The 12,484-nt window shown below is 53.6% G+C and overlaps 1 protein-coding gene and 1 long non-coding RNA gene across 3 annotated transcripts; one reads left to right on the top strand and one right to left on the bottom strand.

The window, feature by feature from the left end:
* Positions 1–554: 554 nt before the first annotated feature.
* Positions 555–1,243, bottom strand: LOC127686288 (uncharacterized). The gene is made up of 2 exons (XR_007978067.1): positions 1,012–1,243; positions 555–912 (listed from the first exon to the last, which is right to left on the bottom strand). It is a non-coding gene; the product is annotated as an uncharacterized LOC127686288 (long non-coding RNA).
* Positions 1,244–1,322: 79 nt separating this feature from the next.
* Positions 1,323–12,226, top strand: Spata2 (spermatogenesis associated 2). 2 transcript variants are annotated; one of them, XM_052184351.1, is made up of 3 exons: positions 1,323–1,419; positions 8,051–8,485; positions 9,088–12,226. In XM_052184351.1, the coding sequence occupies exons 2-3, from the start codon at positions 8,168–8,170 to the stop codon at positions 10,312–10,314; spliced, it is 1,545 nt and encodes a 514-aa protein (XP_052040311.1). In that variant the 5' UTR covers positions 1,323–1,419; positions 8,051–8,167; the 3' UTR covers positions 10,315–12,226. The 2 variants fall into 2 exon arrangements, with proteins under 2 accessions (XP_052040311.1, XP_052040312.1); XM_052184352.1 differs by lacking the exon at positions 1,323–1,419 and adding an exon at positions 5,423–5,523.
* Positions 12,227–12,484: the final 258 nt, after the last annotated feature.

The raw sequence follows: 12,484 nt of genomic DNA, 5'->3' as shown, positions 1-12,484 counted from the left end.
GTTTCTATGCAGTGTCTGTCCCCGGGGGCGCCGGGGGCGCGTGTGCCGTCACCCGGGAGCCAGTGCTGCGACCAGCCGCCCGGAGCAGCCGCGGCCGCGGCCGTGGGGACGGAGCCAAGGGCCTGACTACATCTGACTACATCTCACTGGGGAGCTGGCATTGTTGTTGTTGTTATTTTTAACGTGATATGAGGCAGGTCAGAGACTAAGTGGCAAGTTCAAGGACATGCTGCTTGTGTCAGTTAAGTTCACACTGGGAGTCTCCCCATCCTCTTTTTTCCTTGTCTGGATCTGAACCCAGGGAATACACACAGTCTACACAAGGGTTCTAAGACTGGGCTCCAGCTCCAGCCTTTTATTATTAGTTTGTTTTTTTTTTGAGGGAGGAACTCGCTAAATTATTCATTTTAGCTTTAAATTCACACCACTCCTGACTCATATTTCTGAACAGTTAGGATTACAGAACCGCACAATGAGGTCGTCTATGAATTAATAGGAATCTGTTATTTACGTTATGATTAAACCCATTGTTATTGAGAAAGAGTTTCACTATGTAGCGATTTACTTTTTATTTTATATTCAGCATGCTGCCTGAATCTACGTATGTGCACCACCGTACGTGCCAGAGAACCGTGGGGGTGAGAGAGGTCATCAGATCCCCTGGTGCTGGTGCCCTGGATGGTTGTAACCCGCCACGTGGGTGCTGGGAACGGAACCCAGGTACTCCGCAAGCAACAACTGCTAACTCCTAAGCCTTCTTGACTCCACCATCCCACCCCGATCGGCAATCTTAACCTGGATCGCCAGCAGTAACACCCATGGCCCCCTCTCCAGTCTCGCGTGACCTCCGTCGTTCCTTCTTTGAAATGGGATCGCGGGTCTTCAGGTCAGTCCGGGTTCTCTAGCACCGTCCTGGCCAAGGGAAAGTTGGCGAAGTGAAAAAAAAACCAAACAAACAAACAACAAAAAACAAAACAAAAAACCCAAAAACCAATCTCCCCACTCAGCAACCTGTTTCCATGACAACCCGGCCAGCCTGCCTCCACCGATGAAGTGCGGTGCGTCACTTCCAGTTCATTTGCTTCCGGGTTCCGTTCGTGCCCCCTCCGCCCCCACCCCTGGTCCCTAGGAGTGAGGTCCGGTTCTGCGGAGAAGCGCTTGCCCTCCGCCTCCTGCCGCCTCCTTTCCGTTCCTCCCGTTCACCAGTTCGCCACAGGCGTCCGCCTTTCATCCTAGGCCCAGTGCGCAGCCGCAATCCAGCCTCTCTCAGGGCCCGCCTTCGCGCGTCACTTCCGGGAGGAATACTTCCGGGCTGCGTCTGCCCCCGGTACTTTTTTCGGTTCCCGGAGCCGGCGGGAGCGGCGGGGCCGTGCGGGCCCGTGCTTTGGAGGCGCTCGCATTCCTCGCAGGCAGCGGCGGGTGAGTGCGGGTCGGGCAGGAGGGCGGATCCCTGCGCGCGCTGTCACTGGCCAGGCCCTTGGCTCCGTCCCCACGGCCGCGGCCGCGGCTGCTCCGGGCGGCTGGTCGCAACACTGGCTCCCGGGTGACGGCACACGCGCCCCCCGGCGCCCCCGGGGACAGACACTGCGCTATGGCTCTCAGTCGGGAGGGGAGGCCGATCTGGCTTTGGATTCACCGAGTGACCTTGGTTGAGTCGCTCTGCTTCGGGATCCTTGGTCTCCCGGTCTGTGAGGAGGGACGCGGTGGCCTTCCGGGACCGCGGTGGGCGTGGAAAGAGGACCCGGGCATTGCACGGTGTCGGGGTGCAGCAGGTATGTAATGACGGGTCCCGGTATTTCTTTGGCCGACCAAGGGGCGTTTGCGAGAGCTTGCCCTGTGGGTGCGATGCCTTGCACCCACCTAGTCCCCAGCACCACCGACAAAAGACACCACCAGTGGGGACTCCTTCCTTTGAGCTTGGGGCGTTTTCCCTGCTGCTATTGCAATCAGAGGCTGGCGGCTTACTGAGCTTGGAGTAGCCCGCAACAGGTTTACATTCCCTGCAGGGAGGGAAGCCAGGCTCCAGCACAGCCCAGGTTGTTTCCAGAGCCTTGGAAGGCCCCGGTGGCAGTGTATTTGGAGGCTAGAAGGGGTGTGGGGCCCCTGTTTTGTTTTACAGCCAGTAGGAGATGCCAGGGGTGGATCTGGGAGCCTTTTAGAATGAATGCATAGAGGTTGGGCGGAGGGAAGGGTGGTAGAGCCACATTCCCTGATCCTGTTTGGAGACTGATGCTGGATCAGGGATGTGTAAACGTGTAGATTGGAGAACTAGGACCCAAATAGCATCTGCCAGTACAGAAAGGGAGTGCATTTCGGTGTTGCCACGGGGCACATTTTTCTTGAACGGGCCAGCAAAGGTAAAGCGAACCATTGCTCTACTTCCCCCGTTTAGCTGGACTTTAAACGCGTTCGGCTTTCCATGCTGGATGTTGGCGCCTGTGCGCCAGCTTCGTCTTCACTGACGTGCTTTCCAAAGGGGCCCAGATGGGTGCAGGAGGTGCCATCCAGAGCCGATGGTACTAAGCATCCTTCTGCTTGTGTGTTCCGGGTATTCACAGAGCTTTATTTTTTCCCCCTGCCATCCTGGAATGGCTTGGCATTCCAGTCATTGGGTTGCTTGGAGAAATTAACAGCTTCTGTCACTGGGCTGTCCTGCTCTCCTGTAACCAGGCTGTGTTCAGCAAAGAACGTGTTTTTTGTTGTGTTTTCTAGAGTGCTGGGAATAAATTGCTGGCTCTGTGCTCAGAAAAAAACACCAGTTAGGGCCAGCCACAAGGCAGCCTGTATTCTTAGGAAATGTATTCAGCAGAGATGATGTAACTGCCTCACTGCTGGCTGGTCTCTGGCCAGCCTTTCTCCAGGGCTCTTGAGCTTACATCATAAAGAGGTTGGTGGCTATCCTAACCCATTCGGTGTGGGAAGAAGGCAGTTTTGCTACTACCAGACTTTGCTTCCGGCCATAGGGCATTTTGACTGACCAAGCCTTTCAAGGAGCCCAGTCCAGAAGATGCAGCAAGATGGATTTTGCCTAGGGTTAGATTCCAGTTCAGGTTTCAGATCCTTCTGTGCCCTGTGACTTAGGACAAGTGAGCTGACTCTCCGTGGTCAGTTTCTTCTTTAATATCGGGGTTGTCCTGTGGATCTTACTGGTTTTTGAACAGCTGGCACAGGACCTGCATATGGTGACCCCTTTGTTATTGGTACCAATTGTAGCCAAAAACAAGTGAGCTGAATGAGTGGAAGCCAGTCCTTGGGGCCTGCTGGCCCTTTTGGCTCTGCCAGAGACATTGATTGCAGCTGAGCCTCTGTTTCCGGTCTGCTTCAGGGTCGCAGTGGGAGATGTGATTAAACTGGGGAGCCTGTCATGCCACTTGGAACGTAGTAGCCTCTTATTCACTGTTTCATTCTCTTATCCCACTGTGTGTGGTGGCTTCTGGTGTTCACACCTGTGCATCTAGCTAAAGAGGAAGCCAGAGGTGGCATGACTTTCTCTTAATCTCTCCACTTTAAATTTTCTTTCATTATTTTTATTTTGTGTGGTTGGGTGTTTTGTTTTCATGCATGTTTGGACCACATGCATCACTTTGAGTGTTAGAAAGAGTGTCAGGTGCCCTGGAGCTGGAGTTCCAGGCGTTTGTAAGCCCCGTGTGGGCTCTGGGAATTAAGTCCAGGTCCTCTGTAAAAGCAGCCAGAGCTTTTAACCACTAAGCAGTCTCTCCACACCTCCCCCCACCCCCACGCACACACTTTTGTTTTAAATGTGTGTATGTATGTATGTGCACTCTGGGCATGCCAGGTGTGTACAGAAGAGGGGGTTGGGTCCTCTGGAACTGGAGTTATGGACAGTGTGAGCCGTTATATGGGTGCTGGAAATCAGACTCAAGAACAGGTGTTTTTAACCACTGAGCCATCTCTCCAGCCACTACGCCTCCTTTTTCCCCCCTCTTGTTCGTTCTTTTTCTTTTTTCTTCTTTCTTTCTTTTCTCTTTTTCTCTTTTCTCTTTTTCTCTTTTTTTCCCCAGTGCTGGCTACAGTGTACACAGTGCCCTGCTGTGTGCTGAAACTCAGATCCTCATGCTTGCATGGAAAGTATTGTGCCCGCTGAGCCATCTCCCTAATCCCTCTTTCCGTTTTTTTTTTTCAAGACAGGGTTTCTCTGTGTAGCCCTGGCTGTCCTGGAACTCACTCTGTAGACCAGGCTGGCCTCGAACTCAGAAATCCGCCTGCCTCTGCCTCCCAAGTGCTGGGATTAAAGACATGGGCCACCACTGCCCGGCTTCAGCCTGTTCTTGAGAGTAGTCCAAACAGGGCTTAAGTGCTGTGGCAGTCCTCCTGCCTCAGCCTCTTGAGGGCTGATGTATTAGTCAGGGTTCTGTAGTGTCACAGAATTTATAAAATGTCTCTCTCTAGTAAGGGAATTTGTTATGATGACTTAGTCTGTAGTCCAACTCCCCGACAATGGTCAGCTGTGAATGGGAGGTCTGTGGACAGAGTTGCTGAGTCCCACTAGGCTAAGTAGATTCCAGCAGATGTGCTTGCAAGCAAATGCAAGCAGGCAAAGAAGGGCGAATCTTCCTCCTCCCAATGTCCTTATGTAGGTCTCCAGCAGAGGGTGTGGCCCAGATTAAAGATGTGTGCCCCAACACCTGGATCTAGGACTTGCTTTGCCCCAAATGACCTTGAACTCAGAGATCTCCCAGTCTTTTGGGATTCATAGCCACTATGCCCCAAGATCTCCATGCCAAGATGTCATGAAACTTGTATCTCCCAGCCTAAAGATTTGGACCACAGGTGAGCCTTCCAATTCTGGATTGTAGTTCGTTCCAGATATGGTCAGGTTGACAACCAGGAATAGCCATTACAGCCAAGTTTCTAGGTGTGGGCTCCTGCTACCCTCAGCTTCAGGATTCTTCCCACACGACTTCCCATTCCTGTTTTCAGACCATGAGCACCCACTAAAGCTATGTGTCTCCTTGTCTTTGTTGTTAGCTTGTTGTTAGGCAGGGAACGGGCTGTAGTGAGGGTTGCTCTCTTCCTCAATTTGTTTTTTGTTTGTTTGAGACAGTTTATATATCCTTGGCCGTCCTGGAACTCACAGAGACTTGCCTCCCCTGCCTCCCGAGTGCGGGTCTTAAAGGCATGTGTGGCAATGCCTTTCTTACATTGATGGCTAATTGGGCAGCATATAGGTCTGTGTACCATGTGCATGGCCTTGCAGGTCAGAAGAGGCCATCAGATCTCCTGACACGAGTGACAGGCAGGTCTGTGCTGCCATGTGGGTGCTGGGAATCAAACTTGGATCCTTTGCAAGAGTTCCCAGAACACTTAACTGTTGAACCATGTCTCCAGCCCCTTTCCCTCCTCCTCCTGTTTTGTTTCGTTTGTTGTTATTGCTGTCATGTTTGTTTGTTTTTTTGTTTTTGAGACGGGGTTTCTCTATGTAGTGCTGGCTGTCTTGGAATTCACTATGTAGACCAGAGACTAAATCTGCCTGCCTCTGCATCCTGAGCGCTGGGATTAAAGGTATGCACCACCATTGCTTTGCCTGTGCAAGAGGATCAGAAGTTCAAGGTCATCCTCAGCTGTGTAATAGGATTGAGGTCAGCCTGAACTTCCCTAGTCCCTGTGAGGCACTTCTGATGTGTCCAGGGGCTTGTGTGTGCTAGGCCCATCCATACTCCACCACTGAGGCAGGAGGGAAGCTTCTCTTAGATGACAGCTGTGTGTGTTGTCTTTGGCTGGCAGTGAGTTTGCATTGAGAGGATGTGCATGCTTGGGTGGTTGCTACAATGTTCTAGACTGGCTTCTTCACTGATGGCCTCTACTATCCTGTCCCCACCATAACATGCCAGGCCAGGCAGAAGGTGCTTTGTCGAACACCTGTGGGACGTGGGCCCCAGGGTTGTCAAGGGCACAGGCTCACCTGAGCTGCAGGCTGCATGGCATGCATATTTGCAGACCATCCTCCCGCTGCTCTTATGGCCCTGCTGAGAGACTGTGGGTCACAGTGTGTACGTGCATTCTTCATCACTGATGGCTCCAGTTCCAGCTGTATCAGTGTCCAGTACTGTGGTGATCTTTCCCTTTGTGGGAGCTTCAGGTCATCGGGAGCGACTGAGAGTAAGCTAGTAAAAGAGCATGCAATGCCAGGATTGCAAGCTGTGGTTATCCCAGGGAAGCCACAGAGAGGGGCTGGGAAGGTGGGGTTTACTCAGCACCACGTGGCAGCAGATCTTGGGGTTGGAGCTGAATGAAGCCTGCATGATGTGGTGAGCTATCTACCCAAGAGTCAAAGAGAGAACAGAAAAATCAACGCATACACAAAGGTCCTGATGTAGAGTCAGCCTGACATGGCTGAGGAGCAGGGCCTTGGTGGTATGGCTGGTGCCTAGAGGGAGGGCTATTGCCCTGAGGGGGAGTGTGACCTTGGCCTCTCATTTTGGTCAGGATTTAGCACTCATCTTTGGAGCCCTTTTGTGCTTCCCAGGTTTGTTTGTTTCTGCGTGCTGGGTAGTCTCACAGGCAGTGCGTGAAAGAAGGAGGACTTTCTGGTTCTGTTTGTTTGTTCTGACCTTACACTGTAACCAAGGCTGCAGTGCACTCCAGGCTGCGTTGCCTTACCTCCTGAGTGCTGGAATATACTGAGTACCACCACGCCCAGTGTGTGCCCCCAGTTCTGCTCACCTTCACCCACTGTTAATGCTGCCACTCATGTCTCCAAACTGGAGATGCTGAGCTGTGGCTTCCTGATGCCAGGGTGGTTCTGTGGGCCGTGGGGTTGTTGTTAGAGTCCAGATAATACTAGAGGACCCCACAGGCCACACCCTGCTCCCAAGGGGCAGCCCAGTCCTCTTACCCTCCTTCAGTCTCAGTGGCGGTGGTAACTGGAAGCCCCACCTGAGTGAGGCGTGGAGGCTTAGAGTAGGGCGCTCACCACCCACACGCTGGGGCTCTGGCCAGGAAAGTGTCAAGTGCAGGTCACACCCACTCTACCGGACGGAACCTTCTTGAGAAAGCCTGGTGTCTTAAGGGTGGATGGCTTGCCAAGGCAGAAAAGACTGTCGGTGCCTTCCTTACTTGGCCGCATTGTGCAAAGCTGATCTGGGTCTGTGAGAAAAAAGAGCGGGAGGCTGAGGGCTTGAGCCTGGTCTGTCCTGTCCGCAGTTTGTAGCACTGAGTGGTGGCACTGTGAGTGTTGCTGTGTTTACCTGAGGTCCCCCGTGAGCTGCTGGGCTGCGTGTTTCTTCATCTCAGCTTGGCTGTGGCCCCCTCTAAGGTGATGGGGACAGTAGTCAGCCTGGTCTCTATAGTCCCCATCTAGACCCTTGAATGAAACTCTTCAGTGGTTTATGTGGCCTTTCCCAGAAGCTATGGCTGTGTGTTGTGCTGTGCGTTGGGCCCAGGGTCCCCAGCAGGAGCAGCAGTAGTTGGTGTGTCCTCTGTGTAGTCAGCCCTGCACCAACAATCCCTCTGTGTGCCCTGATCTTTAGCAGCCTTCTTTCCGTTGGTGCCAAGCTCCTTCCTGCCAGGAAAACAGGGTGTGGTGGGCTGGGCCTGGACTCTGAGCCTGCCTGGGTGCTTCTCTCAATAGCTGGCTGCCTTCAGGGGCCATGGGAACTGCTGTGCCCACTTGCTCAGGAGTCAGGGGTTAGTACTGGGACATGCTCTGGTGCCAGCTAGGCACCTCCCCACCGCCAGTATCACACCCTGGGCCTGGCCGAGCTTCAGGCTTAACTCTGCCTCGGGGCATTCCCAGACTCCTCCTCCTGTCACATCAAGGCCAAGTGTGCACCAGCTCCCTGAACCTTGCCTTTGGGGGCATTAGTCACTCCCCTGAGTCGGTGAGCTGCAATTCCTGGCCTGTTCGTGTTCATCACCGTTCACCGAGTGTGTGCTTCCTATCAGTGAAGCAGAAGAGCGTCTGGGCACCATCTGGGCTAAAGAGCCAGCTTAGCCCAGGCCAGCCCTTGGCTTTGCTGTCCTCAGCATTCTGAAGCTGGGATAGAGACCAGTCAGATGGGTGATGGCTTCTTGTTCCCCCCTTTTTCAGAGCATGCGCTGGTCCATGGGCACCAGGCCAGTTCTTCATGTGACGTGCCAGCCTCCAACCCCAGAGCCATGGGGGAGATGAGGTAGCCCTCGGGTTGATTTGGGGAAGCCCAGGTCAATGGATACGAAGTACAAGGATGACTTATTCCGGAAGTACGTGCAGTTCCATGAGGGCAAAGTGGACACCACCCCCGGCAAGCAGCAGCCTGGCAGTGATGAGTCCCTGCGCGTGGCAGCCGCCACCCTGCTCAGCCTGCACAAGGTGGACCCTCTGTACCGATTTCGGCTGATCCAGTTTTACGAGGTGGTGGAGAGCTCCCTCCGCTCACTGAGGAGCTCCAGCCTGAGTGCTCTGCACTGCGCCTTCAGCTTGCTGGAGACGGTGGCCATCAACCTCTTCCTGTTCCCCTGGAAGAAGGAGTTCCGCAGCATCAAGGTGAGGTGGGGTGGCCGCCTCTGCCTGCCGCTCCCTCCTGAGGGCATGTGTCCCTCTTCTCAGCCCTGGGCTCCAAGTGGGGGAGCTGGTGTGGACCAGAGCCCCTGTTGAGGTGTGTGTGTGTGTGTTGGGGTGGGGGTTGAGAGAAGATTGTCTGCACTTTCCATAGCAGGGGAGCAGGGAGGAGAGACTGCACCAAGCCAGGCTGGAATCCTGGCATCTTCCATTTGTTTGTTTATTGTAGTGCTGGGCATTAACCCTGTGGGGCATGCTCTATCCCTGAGCTACATCCCTAGCCTCGGTGTGTTCTTGAAACTTTGACAGAAGGCTCAAAATGAACATCCTCCAGGCTTAGTATCCCACTCTCTATGATTCTCCCCACCCCCACTTCCTCCTGTGGAACAGAGCCTTCATACCTACACAGAAACCGATGGTCTCTCTGGCCTCTCGGGCCACTAGTATTCCTTGCTGGGTGGTGTGCATTTAGTGTGCTCTTGCCTGTGGTCTCCCTCCAGGCAGCAGCTCCTGTCTCTCCCTGCAGGTCCCGCTCTGCATTTGGTTTGAGCATGCCTCTTTTTTTTCCCTGCCCACTTTCTCCCTAGACCTACACGGGCCCTTTTGTTTACTATGTCAAGTCCACATTGCTGGAGAAGGACATCCGAGCCATTCTAAGGTTCATGGGCTACGAGCCTGAGCTGGGGACTGCGTACAAACTCACAGAGCTTGTGGAGTCCCTCCAGGTGAAGATGGTCTCCTTTGAGCTCTTCCTGGCCAAGGTCGAGTGCGAGCAGATGCTGGGGATCCACTCGCAGGTGAAGGACAAGGGCTACTCGGAGCTGGACGTGGTGACTGAGCGCAAGAGCAGCACGGAGGATGCGCGTGGGTGCTCGGATGCCCTGCGGAGGCGGGCAGAGAGTCGGGAGCACCTGACCACGTCCATGGCTCGTGTGGCACTCCAGAAGTCAGCCAGCGAGCGAGCAGCCAAGGACTACTATAAGCCCCGAGTGACCAAACCCTCCAGGTCGGTGGATGCCTATGACAGCCACTGGGAGAGCAGGAAGCCCCCATCAAAGGCCTCACTGAGTCTGCGCAAGGAGCCCTTGGCCATGGATGTAGGGGAAGACTTGAAGGATGAGATCATCCGCCCATCTCCCTCATTGCTGACCATGTCTAGCTCCCCCCACGGTAGCCCTGATGACCTTCCCTCCATCTCTCCCATCAACGGCCTCGGCCTTCTTCGTAGTACGTACTTTTCCACTCAGGATGACGTGGACCTGTATACCGATTCAGAACCCAGGGCCACCTACCGGAGGCAGGATGCTTTGCGGCCGGATGTATGGTTGGTCAAAAATGATGCCCACTCCATCTACCACAAGCGTTCACCCCCCACCAAAGAGTCTGCCCTCTCCAAGTGCCAAAACTGCGGCCTGTCCTGCAGCTCCCCCCTCTGCCAGCGCTGTGACAGTGTACTGGTCTGTCCTTCAGCCTCCAAGCCCAGCGCTTTTCCCAGCAAGGCCTCTGCACACGACAGCTTGGCCCATGGGGCACCTATACGGGAGAAGTATGTGGGCCAGACTCAGGGCCCTGACCGGTTGGCACCTGTCCACTCAAAGCCCAAGCCCTCCACCACAGCCACCTCTCGCTGTGGCTTCTGTAACCGTGTAGGTGCCACCAACACGTGCACCCAGTGTTCAAAAGTTTCCTGTGACGCCTGCCTCAGCGCCTACCACTACGACCCGTGCTGCCGAAAGAGTGAGCTGCACAGGTTCACACCCAACAATCAGCTGAATTACAAATCCGCCCAGTTCTCCCATCTCGTGTACAGATAGGCCCCGTCCCCCATCTTCCGCTACAAGGGCTACACACCACTGACCTGGCTTGGTCCCATCAAGAGGTAGCAGAGCTGCGCCAGAAGGAAGCAGAGACTTGAGCTTGAGCACAGATGCCCCAGGGTTACTGCTGTCACATGGTTCGCTTAGTGCGTCCCGTGCCACTGTGTGGTCTGAAGGACAGGATGGCACTGTGCTGGCCTCTCCGCTCCCTGCTCAGCTGGTTTGGGTTTGGGTTCTGGTTCCCTTGAAATAAGGTCTCTGTGTCTGGGACTCTTGCCACACCTGCCCCACCTACTGCAAAGCCAGCTTGGACTGGGAAGGAGCCTTTGGGGTCACCTTCAAGTCCCCATCAGGAGTGGCGAGCTAGAGGCCTGCTGCCTTGTGAAATGAGCCCTCCTGCCGCACCGGGCCTCTCTGGCGGCTTGCCTCTTTCCTGCTACCTTGACACAAGGATCCCTAGGCAGATGTCCCCACCCCGTCTCCCACGTGACTGGTATTAATGGGGAGCCATGTCCAGTATTAGTTGAATGCCATCTTGCCAGCTCCACTCAATCAGCCCACAGTGTTGCCAAGCTCTGCTTGGCAGTTGGAAAGTGGACTCCACCACAGGACGCACGTCCCTCCTGTTTGCATAACCCCCTCTCCTGTATTGTACATACAGAATTTGAGGTTTATTTTTTAATGAATGTTAACTTGCTGTGTGTTTCAACATGGTGAAAGAAATTAATGATATGGTATTTATAAAGGTGCCCTGGGTTCTTTAGTCTTCCAAGGGGGGCCGTATGCCCTTTCCCGGTGTTTCTTCCACTGCTAGGGTGGAGCTGGGAGCCTCGGGATAAGGAACTGATAATGCTCATGTTCCTTCCCACGGTGGTAGAGAGCTACTGTCTTCCCTACAGTAAATATTATACACCTACCTCCAGTGTGCACACGGGGGTTGGCATGGTGCCAGGGTCTGCAATGACCTCAGTGACAAGATGGGGACCTCAACCCCCACATCTATAGCTCTGTCTGGTTTTGGTGCCTGCTGAGCATGAATCTTGCACCGTAAACTTTGAATCTCAGAAGGAAGTTCAGGTGGTGGGGTTCCCTCCACCCCATCTAGCCTTCCTCACTGGTTCCCAGGGCTGTCAGCTCGGCGAGCACGGCTCTCAGTCTTTTTGCACTAGGGTGGGCAGAGGTGGTGTGGGCTGATTAGATGCCTCTCCAGTACTCAGCCAGTATCCATACTTCCTGGTATAAATCCCCTCTGGATTTTCCTTTTGTGGAGAGTAGCAGGGCAGGAATCTGAAGCTGTCACTTTCTTGTGAAGTGTTAACACACTTTAGCCATAGGTAGTTGTGATGTCCAGTGTTTGGGATCTATGTGCAAGCAGAGTTTTCCCAAAGCAGGCATTCAGCTCTGGAGCAGGCTTGACTCTGGCCAAACCCTGAGCCACTGTGAATTTGCTGGTGGTCTTCAGACTTACTGGAGTGATTTTAAGGTTTCCAAATCTTATATGACTCTTTTCTATCTGGCTGACAGACCACATGTAGATAGGTGTACATACAGCTGTATTCGGGCGATTTTATCCCTGACTGGCCTTCCGGGGCAGACTCTTCGATGTTCCACACCTCAGAGCTGGTGATGCCGGGCCCTTATGAGAGCTCCAGCATCGCAGGGACTCTCTTAAGATGGAGGACAGGCCGCCTGAGGAAGTCCAGTGTGCTTCCCACCAGGAAATACAGTGTACAGACTGGCAAGGCCTCTCCCCTCCCAGGTGTGTCTTACTATAGGAGATCGCTGTGATCCAGATAGTTGAGTAGATGCTAATTTAAAAATGCACATATTTTGCATTTAATTTCTACAGAGTTGAAATGTTGAGAGATTTAAAAAAAAAACAAAACAATAAAGTGTCTTCCATTGTTAAGCGAAGTGTTTATGGTGTCACAGCCCCTTCTGGCTTCCCTCATTTGCAGCACACTCTGACCTACACACTACCCTTAGCTCAAGTGACAGGACTCAGACACTACTGCCTGGTCATCTGGGGAAGATGGAAACCAGTCCCAGCAGTCAAGCTGTCCATTTTCCCAAAGTATTTCCAGGGAAAATAATTGTTACTATTAAAGACACACCTTCCCCCCCCCCCCCTTCTGATTTTTCTCATTAAAGGCATGTTCTACCACAT

The sequence above is a fragment of the Apodemus sylvaticus genome, chromosome 5 (assembly GCF_947179515.1).
Source record: "Apodemus sylvaticus chromosome 5, mApoSyl1.1, whole genome shotgun sequence".
Taxonomy (NCBI): Eukaryota; Metazoa; Chordata; class Mammalia; order Rodentia; family Muridae; genus Apodemus; species Apodemus sylvaticus.
The sequence above is the reverse complement of the archived record's forward strand: the minus strand, read 5'-3'. Positions and strand labels throughout refer to the sequence as shown.

Bases quoted from the DNA above. Each gene is read 5' to 3' on its own strand.
- Spata2 (XM_052184351.1), top strand. From the start codon at position 8,168: ATGGATACGAAGTACAAGGATGACTTATTCCGGAAGTACGTGCAGTTC. The intron at 8,486-9,087 runs GTGAGGTGGGGT...CTTTCTCCCTAG, and splicing joins AGGAGTTCCGCAGCATCAAG to ACCTACACGGGCCCTTTTGT.